Genomic DNA, 23,793 nt, shown 5'->3' on the forward strand with positions numbered 1-23,793 from the left:
TATTTGATCGCCTACCAACCAGTAAGAATTCCGGCTCTCACAGACCTGTTAGTTTTTCTTTAAGAAGCCTTCCTGTTCTCCACTCATTACCTGTATTAACTGCACCTGTTTAAACTTGTTACCTGTACAAAAAACACCTGTCCACACATTCAATCAAACAGACTCCAACCTCTCCACAATGGCCAAGACCAGAGAGCTGTGTAAGGACATCAGGGATACAATTGTAGACCTGCATGTGGCTGGGATGGGCTACAGGACAATAGGCAAGCAGCTTGGTGAGAAAGCAACAACTGTTGGTGCAATTATTAGAAAATGGAAGAAATTCAAGATGACGGTCAATCTCCCTCGGTCTGGGGCTCCATGCAAGATGTCACCTAAAATGCTAATTAATTATTTAAAAATCATACAATGTGATTTTCTGGATTTGTTTTAGATTCCGTCATTCACAGTTGAAGGGTACCTATGATAAAGATTACATGCTTTGTAAGTGGGAAAACCTGCAAAATCGGCAGTGTATCAAATACCATTGGTTCTTCTGTTAAACTCACTGGTTCTATATTATGAAGCTTTGCCCATAGGGGCTTCGCTCCTATTGGTTTACTCTTCTGTAAAACTCATTGGTTGTGACTGCCACCTGTCCACCGTACAAATCCACACTCAATTAACCATGCGCCATTGGCTATTTGAGCAAGTTGGCCAATCCACGACAAAAGAGGAAATAGAGCAAAACGTACAACTAACATGTATAACAATAGCGTTGTTTGTGACCGATGTGAAGGGTTAACCTGCCACGCGCACACGTGTGTTTTCCGAGTCAGTCGGAGCGAACAGCTGCTCTCAAGGCAGGCACTGGAGTGCCGACACCGACAATGCGCAACTGCAGATGAAGGGAGAGAAGGAGGGGAGTGAGAGGGAGGGGGCGAGTTGAACAGCAAAGGTCCCAAATACTAAATACAGCATATCCACACGCCGAGTGTGTGGGTGAAACAGATAGAGAGGAAAGCGAAAGAGGGGGGGTGTGTGTGTGTTTGTGTGTATCAAAACAGAGCTCGTTCCACGGAATTTTTATTTCAGTGAAGGGAAGCTGGAGACGGCTGTACAGTATCTGAAGAAGCTACCACACATACGGAGGAGCATAGGCCATTCCCATTGGCCATATTACTGCAGTAGCCTAGATTGCTTTGACGCCAGCTGAGATATCACCCATTCATTAGGGAAAACGGCGGACATCTCAGAGACGGATCGCATTTGTCGGTGTAAAACACCTACTGGGACCCCTGTTTGCCGACCGCTACTGTTATTGTACTGATATCTCGTTTTTGATTATAGCACTGCAGTCTGCTAGCGTGTGTATTCGGCACCTTGCGTCCGTCGCCCAGTGTGTTTGCCGCTGCGACCGCTAAGGGGTTTCGTGTTGTGCCTCTGTTGCTTCAACTACGCTGAAACGGACAAACACGCTATTTTGACGCGCCCGAACGACTGCAGAGGTGGAGGACACTCCAGGGAGCGGTTGCTGTGGAGCAGGTTTATGTATTTTGTGCGATAGAAGCTACTGAACCAGAACGTGCACAGTCGGTGAGTGAAAGCGCGGTATCGCCAACGTCGATAAAGACTGCTGCTCAATCTTTCGGATTTGCATCCTGTCCTTTAAAAATAATGATTTGGCAAATGGGTTAATTCTCGCCATGCAAGAGCCAACAACGGAGATAGGTCAATAGAATTACGCATGTCTGCTTGTATAATGTAGTGTCAAACGTGCTGTTAAAGTTCTTCAGTTAATATCAAACATCATCAAAAAGCCTTATTGATTCATTATCAAAAATGCCGGCGGGAATGAAGCCCCTGGAAAAGTTTTTGAAGAAACAGACCACGGCGCTTACTCGAGCTGGTGGTTTCGGGGACAAGGCGACTGGCACGGGCGCTTCTCGGCGGCGAGCCAGCCTGTCTCGGGTGGTTCCTTTTTTCAGGGAGACCTCTCCGGAGAGCGGTCCGGCCAGGGAGGTGTTCAGCCCGGACACAGAGGAAGCCCCGTGCTGGCCCTCGGCCACTGCGGACATTAGGAGTCCGTCGCTGTCCAGCGATGAGCAAAGTTCCGAGGCGAGTCTGGACACGAGCTGGACCCCTCTGCCAGCGGATACACCGGACAACCTGGCACTGGCGATCTTGGAAAGTGTAGCGGGCAAACGATATGGCAACTGCACAGGTAGATGGGCCTAGACAATCAACTGCATTTACACAACACTTGTTCACGACCCACATGACAAATAATTGTCTTGCGCCAAAAATCTGGGTTATCATTTGGGGTACTGATTCCCACTAAGTGAAGTTACATAATATAGACTGTCCTCTATAAGAAAAAAATACGTGGGATGTTCCATATTTCTCACGCACGCTTAAGAAAGGAATTGTGAAAATGTATAATTTCACACGTTTACATTTTTATTCTCTGCTAAATGTTAATCCCAAATGGTTTGATCTATTCTTATTTCATTTTGTCGTGGATTGTGAGAGCCAGAAATTCAAGTAAAAAATTACAGCCTTTCCTGTAAAAAAATAAAATAAAATCCAGAATGAATAAGCTTCATTAGCCAAGTTTCAAAGTCATTAAGGCAGGGCCTTCCATGATAGACTTCCAATGCGTTCTGTGTAAGAGGCCGGTCTTCCTCCCAGCCAATTCTTGACCTCAGGTCAATTCATCCATTGTATTGAAACAAGACGTGGGTCTCGCCCACTGTACCATGGCTGCCAGATGTATCCCCGGGAGACCCTGTAGGTCCTATGACGTAGCCCACAACTGTGGTGCGTGAAAACGTGTCGCTTGGACAATTGTTGCGGGCAAAAGGTCAGCCGAATACGCTGAGAGGATTTGCCTGAGCGTTCACGGTGGTCGTAGACGACTGATCCTGTGACGGTGCGGCTCAGTGACCGTCGGGTCAGTTCATTACTCTTGCAGGTGAAATTGTTCAGAGGGCAGCATACCTTTTGACCTCTCTAACCTGTTCCCCAGATCGACCTGAATTTCCCTGTCGGACTGACCGAGCATTCACACACACACACACACACTCCCCCTCTCTTTTCCCCTCATAGCATCCTACAGACACAGGCACAACTTCACTGCATCAACATGGGTAGATCCAGTGACTTTGTAAGGCTGCAAATAGTCATGTTTTAAATGGCAGATGTGTTTTCAGAATGAATCATTTTCATAAATATATTTCCTCCTTTGAGTTCAGTGTAGAGTAACTATGCAGACATTGGTTGGTGTACCACTGGGTTGGCCATGGTTACTCTGAGCCATTCCAATGGGTCTCTTGGGTTTCACTTTCAAGTGTTTCTGAATCCCTGACTCTCTAGCAAGATGTGTCAGCGTTGCAAACACTTGTTAAGTGGGCTTTGGTACACCAGTTTCTATCAGTATGTTTAATCTAGTTTAACCTGTTTCATGGAGGGACATATTCCATCTGCTGTTTGAGAGGCTCTAGAATCTGGTATATCTTTGCTAATCCTGGATTAGTTAGCGATAGTTAACCAGATTAAATGGACCTGCCCATCTGAATGTGTGGAACAAAAATACATTTTGGATTAGTGCGGACAGGGTTTTGCATTTTCACTCTTTTTGCGTCCATATAGACTAAAATGTGATCTGATCTTTATTTCAGTCCTAAAGATGAAATAGTTATTTATGTCTGAATCATGAAAAATGATGGAGAAAATGACAGATGTTTCCCAAAACATGCTAGTCTGAACATGAATAGAAGGGAGCGAGAGTGGGGATAAGGGAGAGTGGACAACGTCTGTTTACAGCAGTGTCAACAAGTTCCACTATGATTCAAACACTCCACACTCCCAACCCTTTGAACCCTTCAGGCCCCATATGGTTCCTGCTCCTATCCGTACAGGCTACCTGTCAGCCCTCAGCGCAACCACACCCTACTACAGTTTACCCCTGCATACCACAGCCTTCCTCACGGAGACACTATGCACCAGACTGCTAATATCACCAGTCCAAGGTTAATGTTGGCTGAGTGGCGCTCCGAACCGAAACTGTGCCAACCGAGCCTCTGCCCCTCTGCTCTGTGTTTGTGTGCGTGCGACAGGGCCACAGATAAGAGAACGGATGAGAAGCATTTTGACAGTTCAGTTAAAAAGTCCCTTCCTTGTCGAGGCCAACGGCGCTGCTGGTATGTAACCTTGTTTACCTTGCGGTTTGATTTCTCGTCTGGCCACCCGATTGGTTCCTGGAACCGGCGTGTCGAGACAAGGGTTAGGCTAGGTGTGTACATTAGAAGGGTTACAATGGAAGTCAAGACACAAAACAACCGCCCGGAAACCACGCTGTTCTTGAATTGGCAATGCGTTCCATAATCTGGGAAACCACGGGTCCACAGATTCCCCCACTTTTTAATGGTCTGATGGATTGGTTTAAATTTGTCTGGAAAGCCCCATGGGCACTGCGACTTGGCCTGCCTTAGGGGGAAGGCATCATCACCAGGATTTTCCCAGTCTCGTTGCACTCTAGTGACTCCCTCAGGTGGCTTGGATGCTGGCGACGGTTGTCAGTTGAGTTAGCGTGTCTTGACAGAGGTTGACAAACGTGACTTCTGGTTGGAAGACCAGCACCTGGAAAAAGCATAACGGCACCGCTGTGGATGCCTAGCAGGAAAGCTTGATCTTCGACTTTCCCGGATCTGTTGGGAGTTGTTGCTATGAGATGGATGGAGACAGTTAAGAAAATAATAAACTTGTTATTAATAACTGGTGAATGTACGGTCATTACAGTGACAGCTGGAGGGTATTTCTCACTCCACATGTATTTGGACACGACACATCTACACTCGCATTTCATTTAATACCGCTGAAATAAAGTAGTAGAGATTTAGACCAGTCACCCATGGCTACAATAATGGATTGAAATAACTATGCTAGACGGACACATGGAGGGAGATCGGCAGGGCACAGGGAGCTCCAGCAGCGGCGTTCAGCACAGCTGTTCTGTCTGGCATCGACCCGGGGCTGGATGACGGGGACTTGGGGGGGGGGGGGGGGGGGGGGGGGGTTGAAGTTGCTTTGAAATGTGTGCCTGTCGGAGGCCGTGCAAATAACAGAGGGAACCTTGTTTCTCCCGCCCCGTATCGAGCTCCACGTCGGTTATTCACGAGGACGAGCACCGCGTTCCCGGCTCTGTGATTTCGTGGTGTTGTCATTCTGCTCCCAGAGAGACGCCGTCCTCGGGCACATTCCCGAGACCCGGAGACACACAGCTGCAGGCCTACGGAACGGAAAGAGAAAGTGAACCACAACAAAGTGCACTGAGTCGTGTGGGTGGGAAGGCATATTTTTCATTTTCTTTGTAGAGAAAGTGGGATTAGACGAGGACTGCCCACTCACTGGCCTCCCCTTTGGAGGGTTTTACATAAGGAGAGGAGGGACAGCTGACCCCCCTGCCGCCTCCTCCTTTTCACATGCCTGCAGTCCTCTCTGCAGCCCACGCACCTGGCCCTCACTGTGGAGAGGAGCAGCAGCATCGGGTCCTGCAGGGCTGTGTGTGTGTGTGTGTGTGTCCCTGTGTGTACTTGTTGCAGTGTTTTTGGGCGTGCGTATGATTGTCTTATTTGTGTACCTGCGTTGGTAGACTTGTGCGTTTGCATGTATGTGTGCTCTCCTTTCTGTCTCTGTGTGTCTCATTGCCCTTGTGTTTAGAGAGAGAGAGAGAGACTGCGTTGAAACAAGCCTTTTCGATGTGGCGCTCGTTCACATGGCAACCAGCACTCTCAGATGCAAGAGGAGGAGTGGGAGGAAGAGTAGCAGAAGAGGGAAGGGAGAGAGAGACCGAGCATAAGAAACCACAGCTTCTTAACTGGGCTCCGTATCATAAGGACGTTCCAGTCTAATCGCCACGTTGTCGTGGTGGCGTTGTGATGGCTAAACGAGTGCTGCGTGTTCTTCCCCCTCAGTGGCCAGTTGGTACTAACCAGTGGTGGCTGGGCATAGAGCGGTGCCACAAAGAGGGGGATGCCCTGGCGTGAAACGTTACGCCGCGGGATGTCCTTTGATGTAACAGTCGTTCTATATTCTCTCTACGCTGTGTGCCGGACATTGGGGAATGCGTGCTCTGACGCAGAGGGCCCCCAGCACACTAGGAATTCCGTTAGCCAGTAATAACCCCCCCCCCCCCCCATATAATGACCCAGGAACCAGCCCTGATTGCTAGGGAAGGGAGACCACTGTCACACCCCTCCTGGACCTCAGAATCAATCAGGTTTAGGAATCTGGTTTGGGAACAGTGTTGTCAAAGAGGCAGGATTAACTGGCCTGGTGCTTCAGGGACACATCCTCTACCCATGGCCGGGAAACTGTCTTTTCTCCAGATTGTTCCCTGGAATGAACAGTCTGGATAAAAGATGTGCCCGTTAAATTAAAATATGTGCCTGTTAAATGGTGACCTGTAAGTAGGAGTGTAGTGACGACGACAGATAGAGATGGCATGCACTCTCTGTCGCGCCCAAAAATCACAACTCAGAAATATCGACAGGAGCAAAAAAATTCAGCGGGTCCCCAGAACCTTGAGGAATTGGCCGTGAAAGGAAATGGAAAAAAGAATGTCATACTTTTACCGCTTTCTCCTCCTGAGCTCTGCGGTTCTAACCGGATCAGTTCAAGACCTCGTCAACCCTGACCTTCAACTCCAGTGTGATAATTCGATGTGCCAAAGGCAGCCGGAAGGTCACGTCAGCTCCTCCGAATGGCGAGGGCACGTGCTCAGAGGCACGCTCGGCCGAGGAAGAACACCCTGCCCTTCTCTCGGGATGTAGTCTGACGGAGGGTGTGTGCCCGCTCCTCTCCGGGTGTTGGTGCATGTGCGTTTGCGGGAGGATCGCGGGGAGACATCTGGGGCGTGAACCCTTGTCTCCTGTGGGGGGAGTGTTGTGGAAACACAACAATGTGTACCGAGTGTCTCATTATATTATATGGCTTGGCACCGCCACACCCCCCCCGCCCCAGTGATCCTGCCACGCGCTGCGCTGTAGGTTGCAGGGCCTTGTTATATAACCGTGAGCGGTACGTAAAGGGCTCATATACCGCCACAACTGCGTTGGCTTTAGGTGCCTTTGTCAGCAGCCGGCCCACTGCTCTGAATGTCTCCTCTCCACGGCCCAAAATGTAAGGGTTGTGCCTAACGCTGAGAGGAGAGGGGATGCCCAGGTCTGCCTGGGTCAGTTTAAATAAAGTAATAGAAGAGTCAGGGCTTCTACTCGCAGTGAACAGCTCTGGACTACTGCCAGTCTGGGGGGGTTGTGTCTTTGTAGGTGCTTTTGTGGAGGTGGACTGATGTTAACGGCAGGTTGTGTATGTATGCACCTTATGGGTTTTATATTAGCCCAGGTGTTCATTTGCATGTAAATGGATGTGCGTTGGGTGGTGGAGAATTAGAATGGACCTTGGGGAGGGAGGAACAGGGCGGGCGGGCGGGGGGGGGGTAGAGGGGAACAGGGCAGGGGAGCATGAGCAGGGCGGGAGAGGGGAGAGGGGAGAGAGGAATAGGGCGGAGGGGGAGACAGAAGGGCGGGGGTGCTTAAGCTGGGTGGAGTGGGAGGGAGGAAGAGGGAGGGGGTGCATAAGCAGAGGGGTGGGGGTCAGGAGCAGGGCAGGGGGGTCAGGAGACAGTGAACATGTTCTCTCTCAAATGGTGCAGACAGAGATGATGGGATGTGAGTGTGCAACTGTGTTTATTTATTACCAGTCAAAAACGGATAAAGTCACCATAGCAACAGCACATGCATCACAGTTTATATAACTCCATATTATAACTAGACTAGCTGGGTTAGGTTAGTAGGTGGTGATGGGGGTAAATCTCTTTTCTCTTCTTGCTCTCGCTCGTTCTCTTCTATCTCACTTGTTTCTCTCTTGTTCTTTTTTTCCTCTGCCTTGCTCTCGTTTTCTTTTTTCCATCTCTAATCACATGTTTTTGATTCAGTCCACTGATTCAGATCCAGAACCTAAGTCCTGTTCAGCTGCTGCTTAATGAGCGGTTTCACTCGGCAGACCTTGTGTTGTTGTCAGGCTGGAACCCCCCGCCCCCCCAGTAGACGGTGGTCCACAGCTGTGGCAGGGACCACACCCATCATGCCTCCACCCTGCCAGAGCTTCACCCTGAGTGGAGTGCACTGCTGTCAACCCCCCTCGGCCTCAATTTGTCCTGCAAGGCTGGGCGGTGGGGGAGTGGGCGTACATCAAGGCTGTGTGCTCTGTCCGCTCCAAAAACCTGTGCACTGCCTTCTCTGAGGTATGACTGGGAGTGTGTGTGTGTGTGTTTATACAAGCTCTCAAAATTAAGAGGCCAATGCACCTTTTTATTTCCTTTCCAAAAAAGTTTAAAAGGAAGGTTTTGAGTGAGGAACAGAAGCGTTCAATTTGTAGTGGTCTCTTAATTTTAACCCTTCTGTTCCTCACTCACCTTGCTTTTCGACTTCTTTGGAAAGGAAAGAAAAAGGTGCAGTGGTCCGGAGCTGTATATGTGTTGCGTTTGTATCTACATGCAGTGGGTGGTCCATAGATAGACCGTGTTGGCAGAGCGTGGCACTGCAAGAGTCCGTCGCCCCGGAGAGGACAGCAGCCGAAATACTTAAACATAGCGTGTGAGTGTGGGTGTACATGTGATGTCACACGTGTGACATCACATATCTGGGGTGAGGGGTCCATCTGCATCTTGAATAAGAATTCTGGGTCTGTGCATGTATTGGATTTGTGGAGTGGTTGGCTTTGTTCCAATCTGGATGAGAGATTTTCTGCACTTAAACTTAATCAAAATGCTAAATAGTGGGAGGAGAGACAGTGAGGGAACAGGCTTTAGAGAACACTGAAAGGGGCTGGGGGGCTAAGACAGACAGAGAGAGAGACAGGAAAGGAGACAGACACAAACAGAGAGACAGACATGTCTTTGCACCCCCTGATCAGCACCAATCCGTCTTCAGCACATGCCATTTGCCCCCATTTGCAGAGCAATTTGGCCCTACTGTATCTTTCCATCTCTCATCACCATGGTGTGGAATTGGGGGGCTGAACCGGGAGGCTGTCACAACACTTCCTTCCCGCATTGGAACATTAATGGGGCTCGACGGACATTCACGTTCGCCCTGACAGCCAGACATCCATGTTGGCCGAGTCAAGCACATTCAGATGAGGGCCTCGTCCTTTTAGGCAGTATTGTTTTCTGTTTTAATGCTGTTTTGAATTTCATGGAGAAAGCAGAAAGGTGTCAAATTATTTTTTGATGCAGACGTACTTTTAAGAATATCAAAAGCATGATTACAATGTTTTAACTTGTAACATAACTGAGTTGCCGTTTGTTTTTTGTGAACAGATTACATGTAAGTCATTACTTCCCAACTCTGGGGAAAAACTATAGGAAAAATTATTCCAACCTGTATTCACTCACTCCCTTTAGCCTATTCTCTCTGTATCTGAGGCTCTTTCTTGTTTGCATCCCATTTGGTTTCAGTAGATTCTCTCCTCTGCCACCCACATTCACACTCACTTTCATCGGTTTCTCACTCTCACACTCTCTTTCTGTCTCTCTCTTTATCATTCTGCTTGTTTATTCTGTTCGTTTTCCCCCAATCTCTGTCTGTCCCTCTTTTCCTGGGTTTGGTCTCACTGCAGCCACTCAATGTGGCATCTCCCAGGCAACTGTGAGTTACCAGCGGCTGCAAAGAGGTGGATGTTGCTTGAACCCGCCCACTTTGTGGAACACCAATTCAATACACTTTTCAAGTTGTTTAGAGCCTTCGGAAAGCATTCAGACCCCTTCAACCTCTTCACATTTTGTTGTGTTTTACACTTAATTTATTTTTGCATTCAATCTACAATATCCCATAATGATAAAGCGGGAAAAAATTGACATTTGAAACAAAAAACGGGAATATCTTATATACATTGATCTTCAGATCTTTTGACATGACAGTCCAAATTGAACTCTGATGCATCCTGTGTCCTTTGATCTTCCTTGAGATGCCACAGCTCTGGAACGTGGAGTCCACCTGTGGCAAATTCAGTTCAGAAAGGAACACTTCACAGTGCATGTCAGAAAAATCCTATCCATGAAGTCCGAGGGACCTCTGCATAGACCTCCGAGACAGGCATAGTTTCCAGGAGCACAGTGGACTCCATCACTGTGAAATGGAAGATGTTTAGAATCACCTAGAGCGGGCTGTTCCGGCCTTATAGCCACTCTATCAGAGCTTCAGAGTTTCTCTGCAGAGATGGGTGAACCTGCCAGAAGGAAAATCATGTTTGCAGCACTTTATCAATTAGGCCTTTATCGTAGAATGGCTAGACAGAAGCCACTACTGAGTAAAAGGCATATGACATGCCACCTGGAGTTTGCCAAACAGCACTTAAAGGATTTTGAAAGCATGAGTAAAACGATTCTCTGGTCTGATGAGACTGGCAGTAGTCCAGAGGTTTCGCTCAATACCTGGCTAATACCATCCCTACAGGGAAGCCTGGTGGCGGGAGCATCATGCTATGGGAATTATTCTCAGCCGCATGGACAGGGAGACAAGTCAGGATTGAAGAAAGGATGAATGGAGAAACTTACAAAGAGGTCCTTGAAGAAAACATGATCCAGAGCACATAGGTCCTCAGACAGTGTCAAAGATACATTTTTCAGAATGACATTTCTGTGAATTTCCTTGAGTGGCACAGCCAAAGACTGGACCCCACTGTGGGAAGCCTTAAAGATCGCAGTTCACTGAGTTCACCATTCATTTTGACAGAACTTGAGAGGAACGTGGAAGAATGTGAGAAACTGCACAAATCCAAGGGTGCAAAGTTGGTAGAGGCATACCCAAGAGGGCTTTTGAGTAGGACTACTGAGTAGATATCTGTTTTTCATTTTCAGTAAATTGCTTCAGATTTCTTAAAACATGATTTTGCTATTTCATCATAGATTATTGTGTGTGTGGTGTGATGGCAAAAACAATTATGGATTGAAAGTGATGGGGTCTGAATACTTTCCATAGGAGCGGACCAGTCACACACTTTTTTCATATTTTTGTAGTTTTCTATTAACCAGATGGTCCAATGGTGGGGGGTGGGGCTCCTGATGTGGTGATGGATGGTGGGCGGAGTCCCCTCTGTGGTGACGGATTGGGGGCGGAGCACCTGCTCTGTGTCACAGTGTAGGCCACAAATTAAAAAAATAAAATTGCTTTTTAATCTACCAATATACATTTAAATTCAAAACATGATCTATATTTCTCAAGGTGCCTAGGTGCAGGGACGCTCCAGCACTGAAGTTTTAAACTCCGGTGCAACATTGCAATACTTCGGGGACGCCTGCCCGGACAGAATCAGTCCAGACTGGGATCAAAGTGGACCAGTGAAGTGTTCCTTCTGAGTTAGGAGTTTTGAAATCTAAATGTAATACTTTTGGTCAGGGAATCTCTGATCATTACAACCTCTTGCAATCTGTTGTCCACAGACATTACAAGAACCTTGACACAGACTGAGCTACTTGGGACATACACAAATATAAACAGGGCTGTAATTCCCACACTGCTCATGGTTCATGGATGTAAATACCTTAATTGAAGCTGACACAACAACCTCTTAGTCTTAGTTAGTTGGAATATCACTTATTGAAAAAGCGTGTTTATATATTATATAATATATAATGTTTAATTAAGGCATTCAGTGGATCAGAAGCCTCTTTTACAATCGATCATGAGCTGCCGACTCCAGATGTTGAATCACAAGTCATAGTTGGTTCTCTAGTTATTCATTATGTCCAATGTCACACAGTATTTTCTTTTAGTTCCTGTGCAAATATTGAGGGTTCAGCGAGGACAGCGAGGAACTAGCCGTGATCGAACAACAACTGAGAACACCTCACACGTTCCACGCTTTGGAAATTCAAAGCCACTGTTGTCATTCTACCGCCCCATCTCTGCTCCAACATGTGCTAAATTCTGTCATGCGTGTACACACGCATACGCCCCCTTATAGGTCAGTGGGTTCCATTACTGACTGTCTCAGTCTGGGACTCAGTTTGTGTAGAGAGGCTAGTGAGTGCACATTTTCTGAACAGACAGCTTTCCTACCCCACATTTTGTAAACATCCTCACACCATGTGTGTGTGGAAGTTGGGGGTTTTACTTATTCAAATATCTCTTGGAGGCAGATCTGTAGAACTTGATGTGATTGGTTGATTTGATGGACAACCCCATTTTAAAGTGTAATCTCAAAATGGTTGGTTTAAGTGTTAAGCCAAGGGTGAACGTTAAGGTTGGAACAGGCACCAACCCCAACTATCGTCTCGGAGCATTCGGCATGTTTGAAATACAAGCTCTGCACTCTCAGTTGAGTCAACCAATCACATTAATTTCTACAGCAGGACGGATTTGACTCCAGTATATGTTAGAATAAGTAAAACTGTTTGTGTGTGTGTGTGTGTGTGTGTGTTACCTTCTCGATCCCTAGTCTCTGTGCTAATTCCCACCTGTACATTACAACCCCCTTCACAACATATTTCTGTCTGTGTGAGTTTAAGTATCCACCACATGCTGTTTAGCCTTGCAACACCAGCTGCAGACTAAGGGAAGAACATCCTGTGACAATCCCTACACTCACCGCTTGTCCAGGGCAACGGCTTTCCTGGGGAGGAAATGCCATCCGCGTCCCTTGGTGAATCTGTCTCGTTTGTCTCCATTCAATAACACAACGCGTGTCGTGAGCTGTTGAGGTCAGTTTCTGTGGGAATGGGAGGGTTGACCTGTGATCTGACAGTCAGGGCCTCCGTCTAGAAGCCACTTCATTTTGTGGACCAGAGAGACTAAACCGGGGGCACAGAGGACCAGGTGGTTGTTTCACTAATACAGGATTTATTTTAGCCCAGTAGCAGGAGGCTGGGTGCGGGTTTTAAAAAGCAGACAAACGTTAAGGGATTTTGTAGGCCTGTTTTTTATCACTCTCTCTCTGACAATAATACAATTTGAGCTGCTGGGGACGTGCCGGTTAAACAGGTACAGCAGGTCTACAGATGCAGCACAGACATACATAATTAACATGCCCTTTATCTCTGCCCCATCCTCTCTCTCTTCCCCTCCCCTCTCATAATGCTCCCCCTCTCAATATCCTTTTTCTTGTCTGTTTTTCTGTTCTGTCCCCCTTAATTATCCATCCTCTCCTGTTTCTTGCCCCCTGCCATTCTCACCCTCTCTTTTTCCACAGAAACCCTCCTGGATGACTTTATGTTGACACACCCAATCTTCCTGGCCTCGGACAGGTTCCAGCAGGTCCTTCTGCAGCAGTATCCTTTCCTTCCTGGCTAGCCTGGCCTGGTCGCCCCAATGTAGACACACACACACACACACACACAAACACACACACACCTGCTCACCCCAACATCCCCAGAAGAATAGCGATGCAGGAAAGCTCGGCCCATCCGCCATGGAAGGGTGACCCAATTCTGGTTTCCTCTCAGTTCACTCGTTACCGGTAAGATAATGCTGTTTTGTTACGCTATACAAACAATGCTGGCAAACCAGCGCTGACATCTATTTGGACAGGGACCGTATGTTTTCTCGCTTTAGAATGGCCTCTCGTTGTCTCGTGAAGCAATGTGTTCAGTAGCCTAGAATATGAGGTTCGCCATTAGTTTTTTTTGTGGAATATGCACTCTACTTTGAAAATTGATCTAATCCACTTGTAAATTGGCCGATTTTAGAATTAATATTCTTCATCTGTGTTTATCTCTTATATCGTACCAAAGCCATTTCACTCGGTCAATTTGAGCGAGATTACGCGGGGCTTGTAGCTTGTTAACTTGGCAGGAGCACTCAGCCATTGGCTTAAAGGAACTCCCCAGTAAGAATAACCAGACTGCCCGCCGTCTGCAGCAGCCCAGGGATCAGGGAGTCAAGTGTTTTTCTGCACCACAGGGGGTTTGGTGAAGTTTAGCAGCGGTTCCCTCACGCAGCTTAGCTTTGCGGGGCAGTTGTCATGCATTCAAGGGCCACACTCCAGGAGCCAAGCTGCCACTCAAATGAACAGTTTGTGATTTTGGCAGTAAAGTGCTACATCTGCTTCCCCAGAGTCAAATTAACTTCTGGATATGAAGTGTTTTGCATTTGCATCCATCCAGTAAGAAGCCAGTTGGATTTTTTTGCAATCAAATGCTAAATGGCTTCCCACACATGGTATGCTGGATGTTCCCCAAGACTTTTGCAGTCATTGCGCTAATGTTTCTTAGGGGTGCTAAATTAAAACAACGAAGACACAAATATGGTGTCCACTAGTTCATCTAGTCTTGGCGTGTTAGACAAGGGTGTCAAAAACCATGGAATGTCTTTTTTTCGTTTTACATATTATAATGACATGAGCGCTCTTAAGACAGACAGGATTTTTGTGTAATGTAATTACGTACAATAATATCACACCCATATCTCTAGCTTTTAAAGCTTTATTTTCTCCCATGTGGCGTCTTGCCTTGCTGAAGTTTTCATTGAAGATGTTTTCTCTTTAGGGGTGAGAGTATTTAATCCACAGGATGTTGTGTAACTGTTTGTGTTGTGCCTGTGTGTGTGTGTTAGGGATGGAGTCCATTATTGTGTGGTTATTGGTGTAGACACTACACCATCTTTTCTCCCAGAACCCCCCTGTTCTCTGTCTGACCTAAATACCGTCACTGGAGACCCTGTGTTTTGTGTGTGTGTGTGTGTGTTGCGTGTGTGTTTGTGTGTATGTGGTTAAAGGCCTCAGCAGCCTTGCAGACGACAATGGGCGTCTCAGCAGAGACGGCAACACAAAGGTATTTGGGGTAAGGCCGGTCTCATGCCTTGCTGCTTAGATGCGGAGTATCTTGGCCCTGTGAATGTGTGTAGTGAGGGGCGATCAATGATCCAGTCGCCTCCACTAACCTTCCTCCCCCCTCCCCTTTGTTTTTCTTTTCTCCCTGATTCACCCCTCCCTCCCCGTCTCTGGCTGGTCCTGATCCCCAATCAGATCTGTTGTTGTGGGAACATGTTTGGCTTCTTACTGGGAATGAAAACAAAACTACCGTCTATTAGGAACACAGTGAATTCCTGCCTTTACTTGCTCTCCACAAGGAGCGCGCACACACACACACACACACACACACACACACACACACACAGGGTTTTCTCTCTTTGTGGGGGCCAAAGATGTAGTATCATTAAAACAATTCCCTTACCCCCAAAAAACTATCTATACCTAACCCATACTCTAAATCCTAAACCTTACCCAAATACCAATACCTAATTACAATCCTAACCTTACATTTTATTTGGTAAGTGAGGCCCGGTCATACACTGCCCTCATGAAGACAAAAATAATAATACAGACATTCTGCTATCAAAGCCCGGTGCTTCAGTTCTCTGGAGAGACTCCACACTGCTGGAGACAAAACTCTCACCAGCAGCACTAGAATACACAACACAACCCTATAGAACTAAACAGAACAGTATTTAAGAAAACCCATTGGAACTGAACAGAACTGTATGGAACACAACCTTAAATATCTTTATGGATCAGTCGAGACTAGAGCCACCTAGTGACAAATATATACTTTTGGTACCTCATAGGAGTGTTTAAATCCTCCCCATATAATGCTAAATATAAGATCCAACATGTCTGCTGCAGGATGTTGAGGTGTCATGTAAATTTGTCTTAATGCAGAAACCACAGTGGCCAAAAGTCTCTGCATATGTGACTCAGAAGCTAGCTGCTGGCCTTAGCATTAAACTGCTTTTTCTGCCGCTAGGGATTATAGATCTTGAATTACTAGATCTGGAATGTCCTCAAAGACTACAGTGATCACCGCTCAGTGTGTGTTAGTAGGTCATAGGCCTGCGGTGGGCTAGGACTTAAATATAGCAGTGTTAGGGATTGTCCCCTTAAATTTAGCCCTGGTGTGTGTGTGTGTTCTTTGTGTGTGTGTGTGTGTGGGGGGGGGGGGGGTGTTGTTTGTGTGTGTGTGTTTACATCCCCAGTTCTCTATGGCACATATACTAGAGTGTAGCAGCAGGCAAGACGGCACACTGGCGTAGTAGAATCAGGAGGTGTCAACGCATTTCTGTGCCAGGCCGTTCTGTACTGTGCAGAGATGGAACGTTACGTCTTCTCTCCTCTGTGCAGCCTTCAAACTGTGCTCTCGTTGCTCTATTCTGGAGAGCTAGGATGCTCTCTCCTCTCTCTGTGTTTTGGCCGGGAGCTGGAGGACCGGGGAGGGTTCATGTGAGCGTGTGTGCGTGGGTGAAGGCGACGGATGGGTGTGTCTATAAGAGCCTTCGCCACACAGCTGTAATTACTGCTGGCTGTTGTGACTCTCTGAACTTTGTACTGAGCTCTGCCTGGTCATGTGGCCTTGGTGCAGGAGCTTAGTTTGTTTGTGTGTGTTGTAACTTCATGTCTGCCTTTCTGTGTTGTGAACGAAAGTATTTGCACCAGTGTTACAGAGGCATGTTGGCAGTTGCATTTAAAAGGAGCTTGTTTGCTTTGTGGTAGTTTAGTGTAAATCATTATATACTAAAGTACTGATAATAACCATGACGCCATCATTAACAAAGTGCTATCAGATCACTATCAGAATGATCCCTATATTCTCTGTGAAATTGTATGGTATGTGGTCACTAGATGGTCTGTGTGCGTGTGTGAAGACCTTCCTTGACTCTGGGTCAGATTTGGCTTTGAGGGCAAGGCAGCAGAGGACTGGCCATGTTGGGACGGAGCCGAAAGGAAGCAGGCGGTGCTGAGCGTGGCCTTCCGTTACCTGGACACCTACAGAGAACTGCTGCAGGAGGAGGGAGACCGCTCCAACAGCTTCCCCAAGGTACCTGTCCAACACACACACCTGCTGTTCCTTTCCAGAAGCCTGGAGTCCAGGCAGCGTGTTCACTCTGGGTGGAGCGGAGTGTGACGTGTTTGTTTTGGCAGCCGCCTGTAAGGTTGTCATGGCGATGGAACTGAGTCAGCTGCACACACCTTGACCTTCGACCGTTGTGTTCTGTCTCTGTTCGGTCTCTGTTCGGTCTCTGTTCGGTCTCCGCGGTCTCTGTTCGGTCTCCGCGGTCTCTGTTCGGTCTCCGCGGTCTCTGTTCGGTCTCCGCGGTCTCTGTTCGGTCTCCGCGGTCTCTGTTCGGTCTCCGCGGTCTCTGTTCGGTCTCCGCGGTCTCTGTTCTGTGTTCGGTCTCCGCGGTCTCTGTTCTGTGTTCGGTCTCCGCGGTCTCTGTTCTGTGTTCTGTCTCCACTGTCTCTGTTCTGTGTTCTGTCTCCACTGTCTCTGTTCTGTGTTCTGTCTCCACTGTCTCTGTTCTGTGTTCTGTCTCCACTGTCTCTGTTCTGTATTCTGTCTCCGCGGTCTCTGTTCTGTCTCCACTCTCTGTGTTCTGTCTCCGCGGTCTCTGTTCTGTCTGTGTTCTGTCTCCACTGTCTCTGTTCTGTGTTCTGTCTCCACTGTCTCTGTTCTGTGTTCTGTCTCCACTGTCTCTGTTCTGTGTTCTGTCTCCACTGTCTCTGTTCTGTGTTCTGTCTCCACTGTCTCTTTTCGGTCTCCACTGTCTCTGTTCTGTATTCTGTCTCTGCGGTCTCTGTTCTGTCTCTGTTCTGTCTCCACTCTCTGTGTTCTGTCTCCGCGGTCTCTGTTCTGTCTCCACTGTCTCTGTTCTGTCTCCACTGTCTCTGTTCTGTCTCCACTGTCTCTGTTCTGTCGCCGCGGTCTCTGTTCTGTCTCTGTTCTGTCGCCGCGGTCTCTGTTCTGTCTCTGTTCTGTCGCCGCGGTCTCTGTTCTGTCTCTGTTCTGTCGCCGCGGTCTCTGTTCTGTTTCCACTGACTCTGTTCTCTCTCCGCAGTGTCTGTTCTTTCTCTGCGGTCTCTGTTCTGTCTCCACTGTCTTTACTTAATTGGCGTGATGTAAAAATGTACAAATTGCCAAAGTACTCAACAACAAAATATTCAAGACTGTCCTGTTGACAATCAGTCTGTCAATCTCCCTCTGCCTGTCTCCATCTGTCTTTGTTCCCCTCCCTCCTCCTTCCTTTCTCACTGAATATTGTTGATGCAGTCTAGCAGCACAGCTTGTGACACACAGCTCCTGCCCACACACAATGAGGCTAGACTCCAACACAGTCACAAAGTTCCCTCGCTCTCTGAAGGTGCTTCCTCTCTGCTTTAGGAACTCTATATGTGTGCAGTGCAAGAGCTGAGCCGGTTCCCCGAGCTGGTGGAGGACGTGCTGAAGCTTCAGCGCTGGACTGAGATCCTCCAATGCCCGTAAGTGTCATCGGCATTTCCGTGCCACACGCGCGCACCGAGCCCTCAGTATCCCCACTTTCGGTTCTGTCTCCTGGGTCGGGGCTGCGGTTCACGTTGTAGTGTGCTGTTGGCACGTCTCCCTCCCCTCAGTCATAAACCACCACTGGCCCTGGTCCATCTCATAACGGCGTCATCACACCCCTTTTATAATCCATGTTAATTAGTGTAATGGGAACCATGGTGAATTCCTCAGTCAGCATCTCTTGCTTTAATGGCCCTGGTTTCTCCTGTAGCTCACTATAGATTAGTCTGCACTGTTTTCACTAGGCTGCCTTTTCCTGTCGAGCCTGGAATTTTCTCTGACGCGGCCGGGAAGAACTCTGCCCTATTCATTCCATGAAAGTCCAGAGACAGTTTTGCATCATGATGCGTTCACATCTTTGGTCCGTCCCACGGCGACACACAAGCCATCAGCATCCAACCACTAACCGGCTGACATAGAAGGACTTGTTTTCTGTGTTTTACAAAGCAGCTCAGAGGAGGACCAGGAGAGCCGCAGGAAACAGGTTCGCCCTCTTTTCCGTCACTTCCGGCGCATCGATGCCTGCTTGCAGCCCCGGGAGGCCTTCAGAGGCTCCGACGAGAGTGAGTGACCCAGGATGACATTCAGATGAAGGCTTTTTGGGTTGATATCGGGACAATTGTGTGGGTGAAGTTAAAAGGGCTGCGTGTTTGTGTGTGTGTGTGTGTGTGTGTGTGTGTGTGCCTGTGCCTGTTTGTGTGTGTGCGCGCGGCAGTCTTCTGCAGGGTGTATACGCCGGACCACTCATACGTGACAATCCGCAGCCGTCTGTCGTGTCGCGTCGGCGAGATCCTGGCCCAGGTCAGGGAGAAGCTGCAGTACAGCGAGGACCAGCCCACCCAACCTGGCAACCTGTTGCTGGTGGCCGTCACGTCGGCTGGGGGTAGGAAGACACACACACACACACACAAACACAGGCTGTAATACATTCATTTCTGCGTAGAATTGCCCCTCAAAGTACCACAGTTACTTCTCACCCTTTTGATTTGAGTTCCACCTGCAGTAAAACAGCCAAAGCAAGCTTTGACATGACTGTTTGAGCATTGATGCATCGTGTCCACAATTAAGGTTTTAATTCAAATCCACACATGAGTACCCGACGCTACTTGGAGCTAAGCCGTCAACTCGCAGCAGTTTGTTGATGTTTTTCACGCATGGCTGCGTGCGCGTCTGTGCTCGGTATATCTACTTGTTTGTTGATGCACCAGGGTATCTGTGTTGTTGTGTCCTCAGAGAAGGCCGTGTTCCGACCTAGCGACGAGGCGGTCTTCACCACCCTGGGAGTCAACACCCATCTTTTTGCCTGCGAACCCTCTGAGCTGGAGAACCTGGTGAGTCCTACTGCCCCAGGCATCACTGAACACCGGCAGGGAATGAAAAGCCCCGGCTGGCAGACATTTTGGAGAGCATTTGGCAATGTTTATCTTTGATTCATTCTTGTTCTCATGAAGTTAACTGTGGTTTGAAATAAACATAAAAAATTGATTAACACTGAAGCTGCTTGAATGGACCCGAAGGACGATAACTGTAACAATTAAGTTTAAACCCAAATCGCCTACTCCATGGTATGACCCTGCTGTCATTTTTTAAAAACTTTTTCCCCTGTCCCAATTTTGTAAATTCCACTTTGCGTTTATGGCCGTGCCTCATGGCAGCAACTCTGGATAGGCCCGGTAGAGTCAAAGATCGAGGCGAGTACACCGGCGTAAGTCAGACACCAACCAGGGAGGGCACCGAAGCCCCCCCCTGCCGCTGAGGCCCCTCCCCTGATTCTTTGATTTGAACTCCAGTGTGATGTGAGAGTGACTACCGCGGTGTCATTTGGGAGCAGTGTGATTTCTACATTTTCTCTGTTAACTTTCAGCTCCCCCTCCCTGAGGAGATCCACTGGTCGCCCGGTGACAGTAAACTCCATGACATGAGTGCAGAGGAGGTGGCCAATCAGCTGGTGGTGTTCGACTGGGAGCTCTTCAGCTGCGTGCACGAGGTAAGTCATTGGTCAAAACGAGGGATACTGGGTGGAGCCTCCGCCAAGTAATCCCCCTCCAACGGAAAGGTTCCAGTGATGTCCCCTGTGTCGACGGGTGTCCTTCGCGGATGTTTCCGGACTTACTGTGCGTTTCTTCATGGTCGTGTCCAGGTGGAGTTTGTGTGCTACGTGTTCCACGGCGAGCAGGCCCGCTGGCGCCCCCTCAATCTGGAGCTGGTGCTGCAACGCTGCAGTGAGGTTCAGCACTGGGTCGCCACGGAGATACTGCAGTGCCAGTCACTGCCCAAGAGGGTGCAGCTCCTCCGCAAGTTCATCAAGATCGCAGCTCTGTGAGTTGGCCTCCGAGGCCTCGTGACACAGTGCATTGTGGGGGGCGTAGTTCCAGCTGTGGTAACTGTGTGACTGGTTGTCTAGGTGTAAGCAGCAGCAGGACCTGCTGTCCTTCCTGGCTGTGGTTCTGGGGCTGGACAACCCTGCTGTCAGCCGCCTTCGCCTCACCTGGGAGGTAATGAAACGCCCCCCACCCCCCCATTCACGGTTGCAATCAAAAAGCACACACTCTGACACGTCAGCAAACACAACGCTCGGTTGTTGTTGTCTTCTCTCTGGCTTATTTATTTGTCTGCGGTTTACGACAGGGCCTCCCCGGGAAGTTCAGGAAGCAGTTCCAGCAGTTTGAGAGCATTGCGGTGAGTGGCTGCTGAACGGGAGCCCTTGTAATGTGTGCTTTACATATAGTAAGTAGCTTAGCACAAAGACTGAAAGTCTACAGGAACAGCCAAATCAGAGTTGGGCTCCACAGCCGTAAGGTATGATTAAAGACGTTTTCAGATTTTAAAGGGGACTTGCCAGATCAATGAAGGTTACATTAAATAACACATATGTCTTGGTGTGTTTAAGGCTGCAGTCAGTGAGGGCCCTTGTTGTTTTTCAGGACCCATCCAGGAACCACAAGTCCTACAGAGACCTGATGGCCAGCCTCAGACCCCCTCTGATCCCCTTCACACCCCTGTTGCTCAAAGGTGAGACGCACTCACACATTCACACACAACCCCCCAGCTGTTGTCCAGATGTGAGCTTATAAGAAGTCTCTGAAACACAGACATGTGGTGTTGTGTAGTGTGATTAGAAGGCAGCGTTTGAGCCCCGCCTAGCTAATTAACACTTTCCTCCACCCCCCTCGACCCTGTATACAGAGCGCAGAGTAGTCTCCCTACTGGGCAAAACACATAGAAATTCAGACACACAAACAGGCACCTCAGAACCCCTCTAAGAGACCCCTCAGTCTGTAAGTATCAAAGAAAAGCCATTTTCTCTGTCCATATATCAGTGTTTCCCTCCTATTGTAATACCAGTGCCGGCCCACTGCTGCTAAAATGTGCCACCACACAACAACAAAAAATCCTCAAGTGGAGAGCAGTTTCCCATTGCGCACAGTTCACTATCAGGGCAGTGCAACAACATCGTGCACCCGACGTTCAGAATATCAAACTAGCAAGTGAGGTCTGAGAAACGTAAGTGGCTTTCACATTGAAATAACAATGGTAGCCATCGTCTGTGCAACAAGCCAAGGTTAGAAGTTTTGATAGTTAACCAGTTGTCACAACTCGATAGCTACGATTGGCTACAATAGATTTGCGTTATGCTGGAAACGATAGAGATTTGACAGCAACAATAAGACCTCTGGTTTTTGTATTTTGCCTTCTAAATAAGTCTGGTGTACAGGGACTGGTGAGAGACTGGTGGACAGGGACTGGTGAGAGACTGGTGGACAGGGACTGGTGAGAGACTGGTGGACAGGGACTGGTGAGAGACTGGTGGACAGGGACTGGTGAGAGACTGGTGGACAGGGACTGGTGAGAGACTGGTGGACAGGGAGGACGTTTTAGCATTTCATGCATCAAGCCTTTTGTGTCCGATCGCAACCACCCCCCCCCCCCCCCGACTTTGGGGGGGGGGGGTGAGGGGAAAAGGTGCATATATCATATTTACTTCACACACTTTTTTTTTATCTATTCCTCTTTCACTCTCAAAGCCAATTGAGGATTTGGAAAAAGTTAATATAAGTAACCAATAAAAAGTGGGACAATAAGCCAAACATTTTAGTAAACATCGCACACAGACCATTGTAGGGGGAAATTATGGGGGCATTTCTCCCTTCTACCCTCACTCTCTTCTTCTACAACCCATTCTCTCTCTTCTTCAAACCTGTCTTTTCTACCGTCACTGATTCTCTTTTACCCTCACTCTCTCTTCTCATTTCTCTCTCTCGCTCTCTCACACTCACTCACTCACACACACTCAGCGTGGGACCGTCTGTCCACATAACCAGGTGGAATTAATTTCTGTTTTCACACACACACACACACACACACACACCTCCACAGGTGATGAACTCAATAAGGAGTTCTGATTGCCACATGTTCTGAGTGTTCTCTGCCTTCTCTGCCTTCTCTCTCTCCTTTCCTCTGTCTCTCTCTCCGTTCCTCTGTCTCCCTCTGTCTCTCTCTCTCCGTTCCTCTGTCTCTCTCTCTGCGTTCCTCTGTCTCTCTCTCTGCGTTCCTCTGTCTCTCTCTCCAGTTATTTTATTCCTCGCTCTCTCCTCCATTCCTCCCTCGCTGTACCCAGTCAGTCTACCAGGATGTTTTCAAAACCGCCGGAGGGGGAGGGGAGAGACTGGGCCAAAGCAGGAAGTACTGCTCCGCCAGAGTTGGAGTCTATTAGAAAGTGGAAAAATTCACACCTTTCACATTTATCAATATATAAGCTGATAAAAACATTGCTAAAAGAAATCCAATGTCTCTATCAATGAGTGACTACCGTGAATACACACAAATTGACTTGCGGGCTATCGGTATAACATTGAGGCTTTGCACAGTGAAAGAAAATGTGGCTACAAACATTTTTCAAATGTCACTAGTCCTTCAATACAAGTTCAGACATTATGGCGTGTGTTGCCTGGCATGCAAATCCCATTTCCACTTGCCAATTATGTGTGAATTAAATCACAACGACCTAGAAATCTCTCTAACATGATACAAACCACTTAAGGATCCCCCAGGGTGAAATGCCCCTTTTAATTAAATTCTGAATCCATATTTGCTATTAGGTGAGAAGTGTTTGGGATTGAAACTGAAAACAAAAGAGCAGACTCTGTTTGCAAGCAACAGGCTGAATATCCTGGTTCTCTGAAGGCTATCACCCCATTGAAATGGTCAAGCTTCTGAAAAACAGAGATTCTCAAAAAGTAATCTTACCTTTTCTAAACTTGTCCACATTCTGTTAGATCATCACAAATCACTGTCAAAATTGAGTTCAGGTGTGCAGCACGTCATATGGAGAGGGGAGACAGATCTGACTGTTTCAATGAAATGGAATCGATGGTCACTTTTATTATTTATTTATTTTAAAGTAATTATTACTACTACCCCTACTGCTACTGACACTACTA

At 47.9% G+C, this 23,793-nt stretch overlaps 1 protein-coding gene across 3 annotated transcripts in view; it reads left to right on the forward strand.

The window, feature by feature from the left end:
- Positions 1–673: 673 nt before the first annotated feature.
- The window catches only part of rapgefl1 (Rap guanine nucleotide exchange factor (GEF)-like 1), a 31,528-nt gene continuing 8,408 nt past the window's right edge, over positions 674–23,793 (forward strand). Inside the window, exons 1-12 of one of the 3 annotated variants that reach the window (XM_010874674.4) lie at positions 674–2,203; positions 13,231–13,309; positions 16,699–16,849; positions 18,191–18,288; positions 18,803–18,915; positions 19,068–19,235; positions 19,586–19,683; positions 20,217–20,339; positions 20,493–20,671; positions 20,757–20,847; positions 20,981–21,031; positions 21,277–21,364. In XM_010874674.4, the coding sequence (XP_010872976.1) occupies positions 1,822–2,203; positions 13,231–13,309; positions 16,699–16,849; positions 18,191–18,288; positions 18,803–18,915; positions 19,068–19,235; positions 19,586–19,683; positions 20,217–20,339; positions 20,493–20,671; positions 20,757–20,847; positions 20,981–21,031; positions 21,277–21,364 (1,621 nt within the window). In that variant the 5' untranslated portion in view covers positions 674–1,821. Of the gene's footprint in view, positions 2,204–7,768; positions 8,285–13,230; positions 13,310–16,698; positions 16,850–18,190; positions 18,289–18,799; positions 18,916–19,067; positions 19,236–19,585; positions 19,684–20,216; positions 20,340–20,492; positions 20,672–20,756; positions 20,848–20,980; positions 21,032–21,276; positions 21,365–23,793 lie in introns of those variants that run through there. The other 2 variants (XM_010874673.4, XM_010874675.5) reach the window with 2 other exon arrangements.

This window comes from Esox lucius, chromosome 11, assembly GCF_011004845.1.
Source record: "Esox lucius isolate fEsoLuc1 chromosome 11, fEsoLuc1.pri, whole genome shotgun sequence".
NCBI lineage: Eukaryota > Metazoa > Chordata > Actinopteri > Esociformes > Esocidae > Esox > Esox lucius.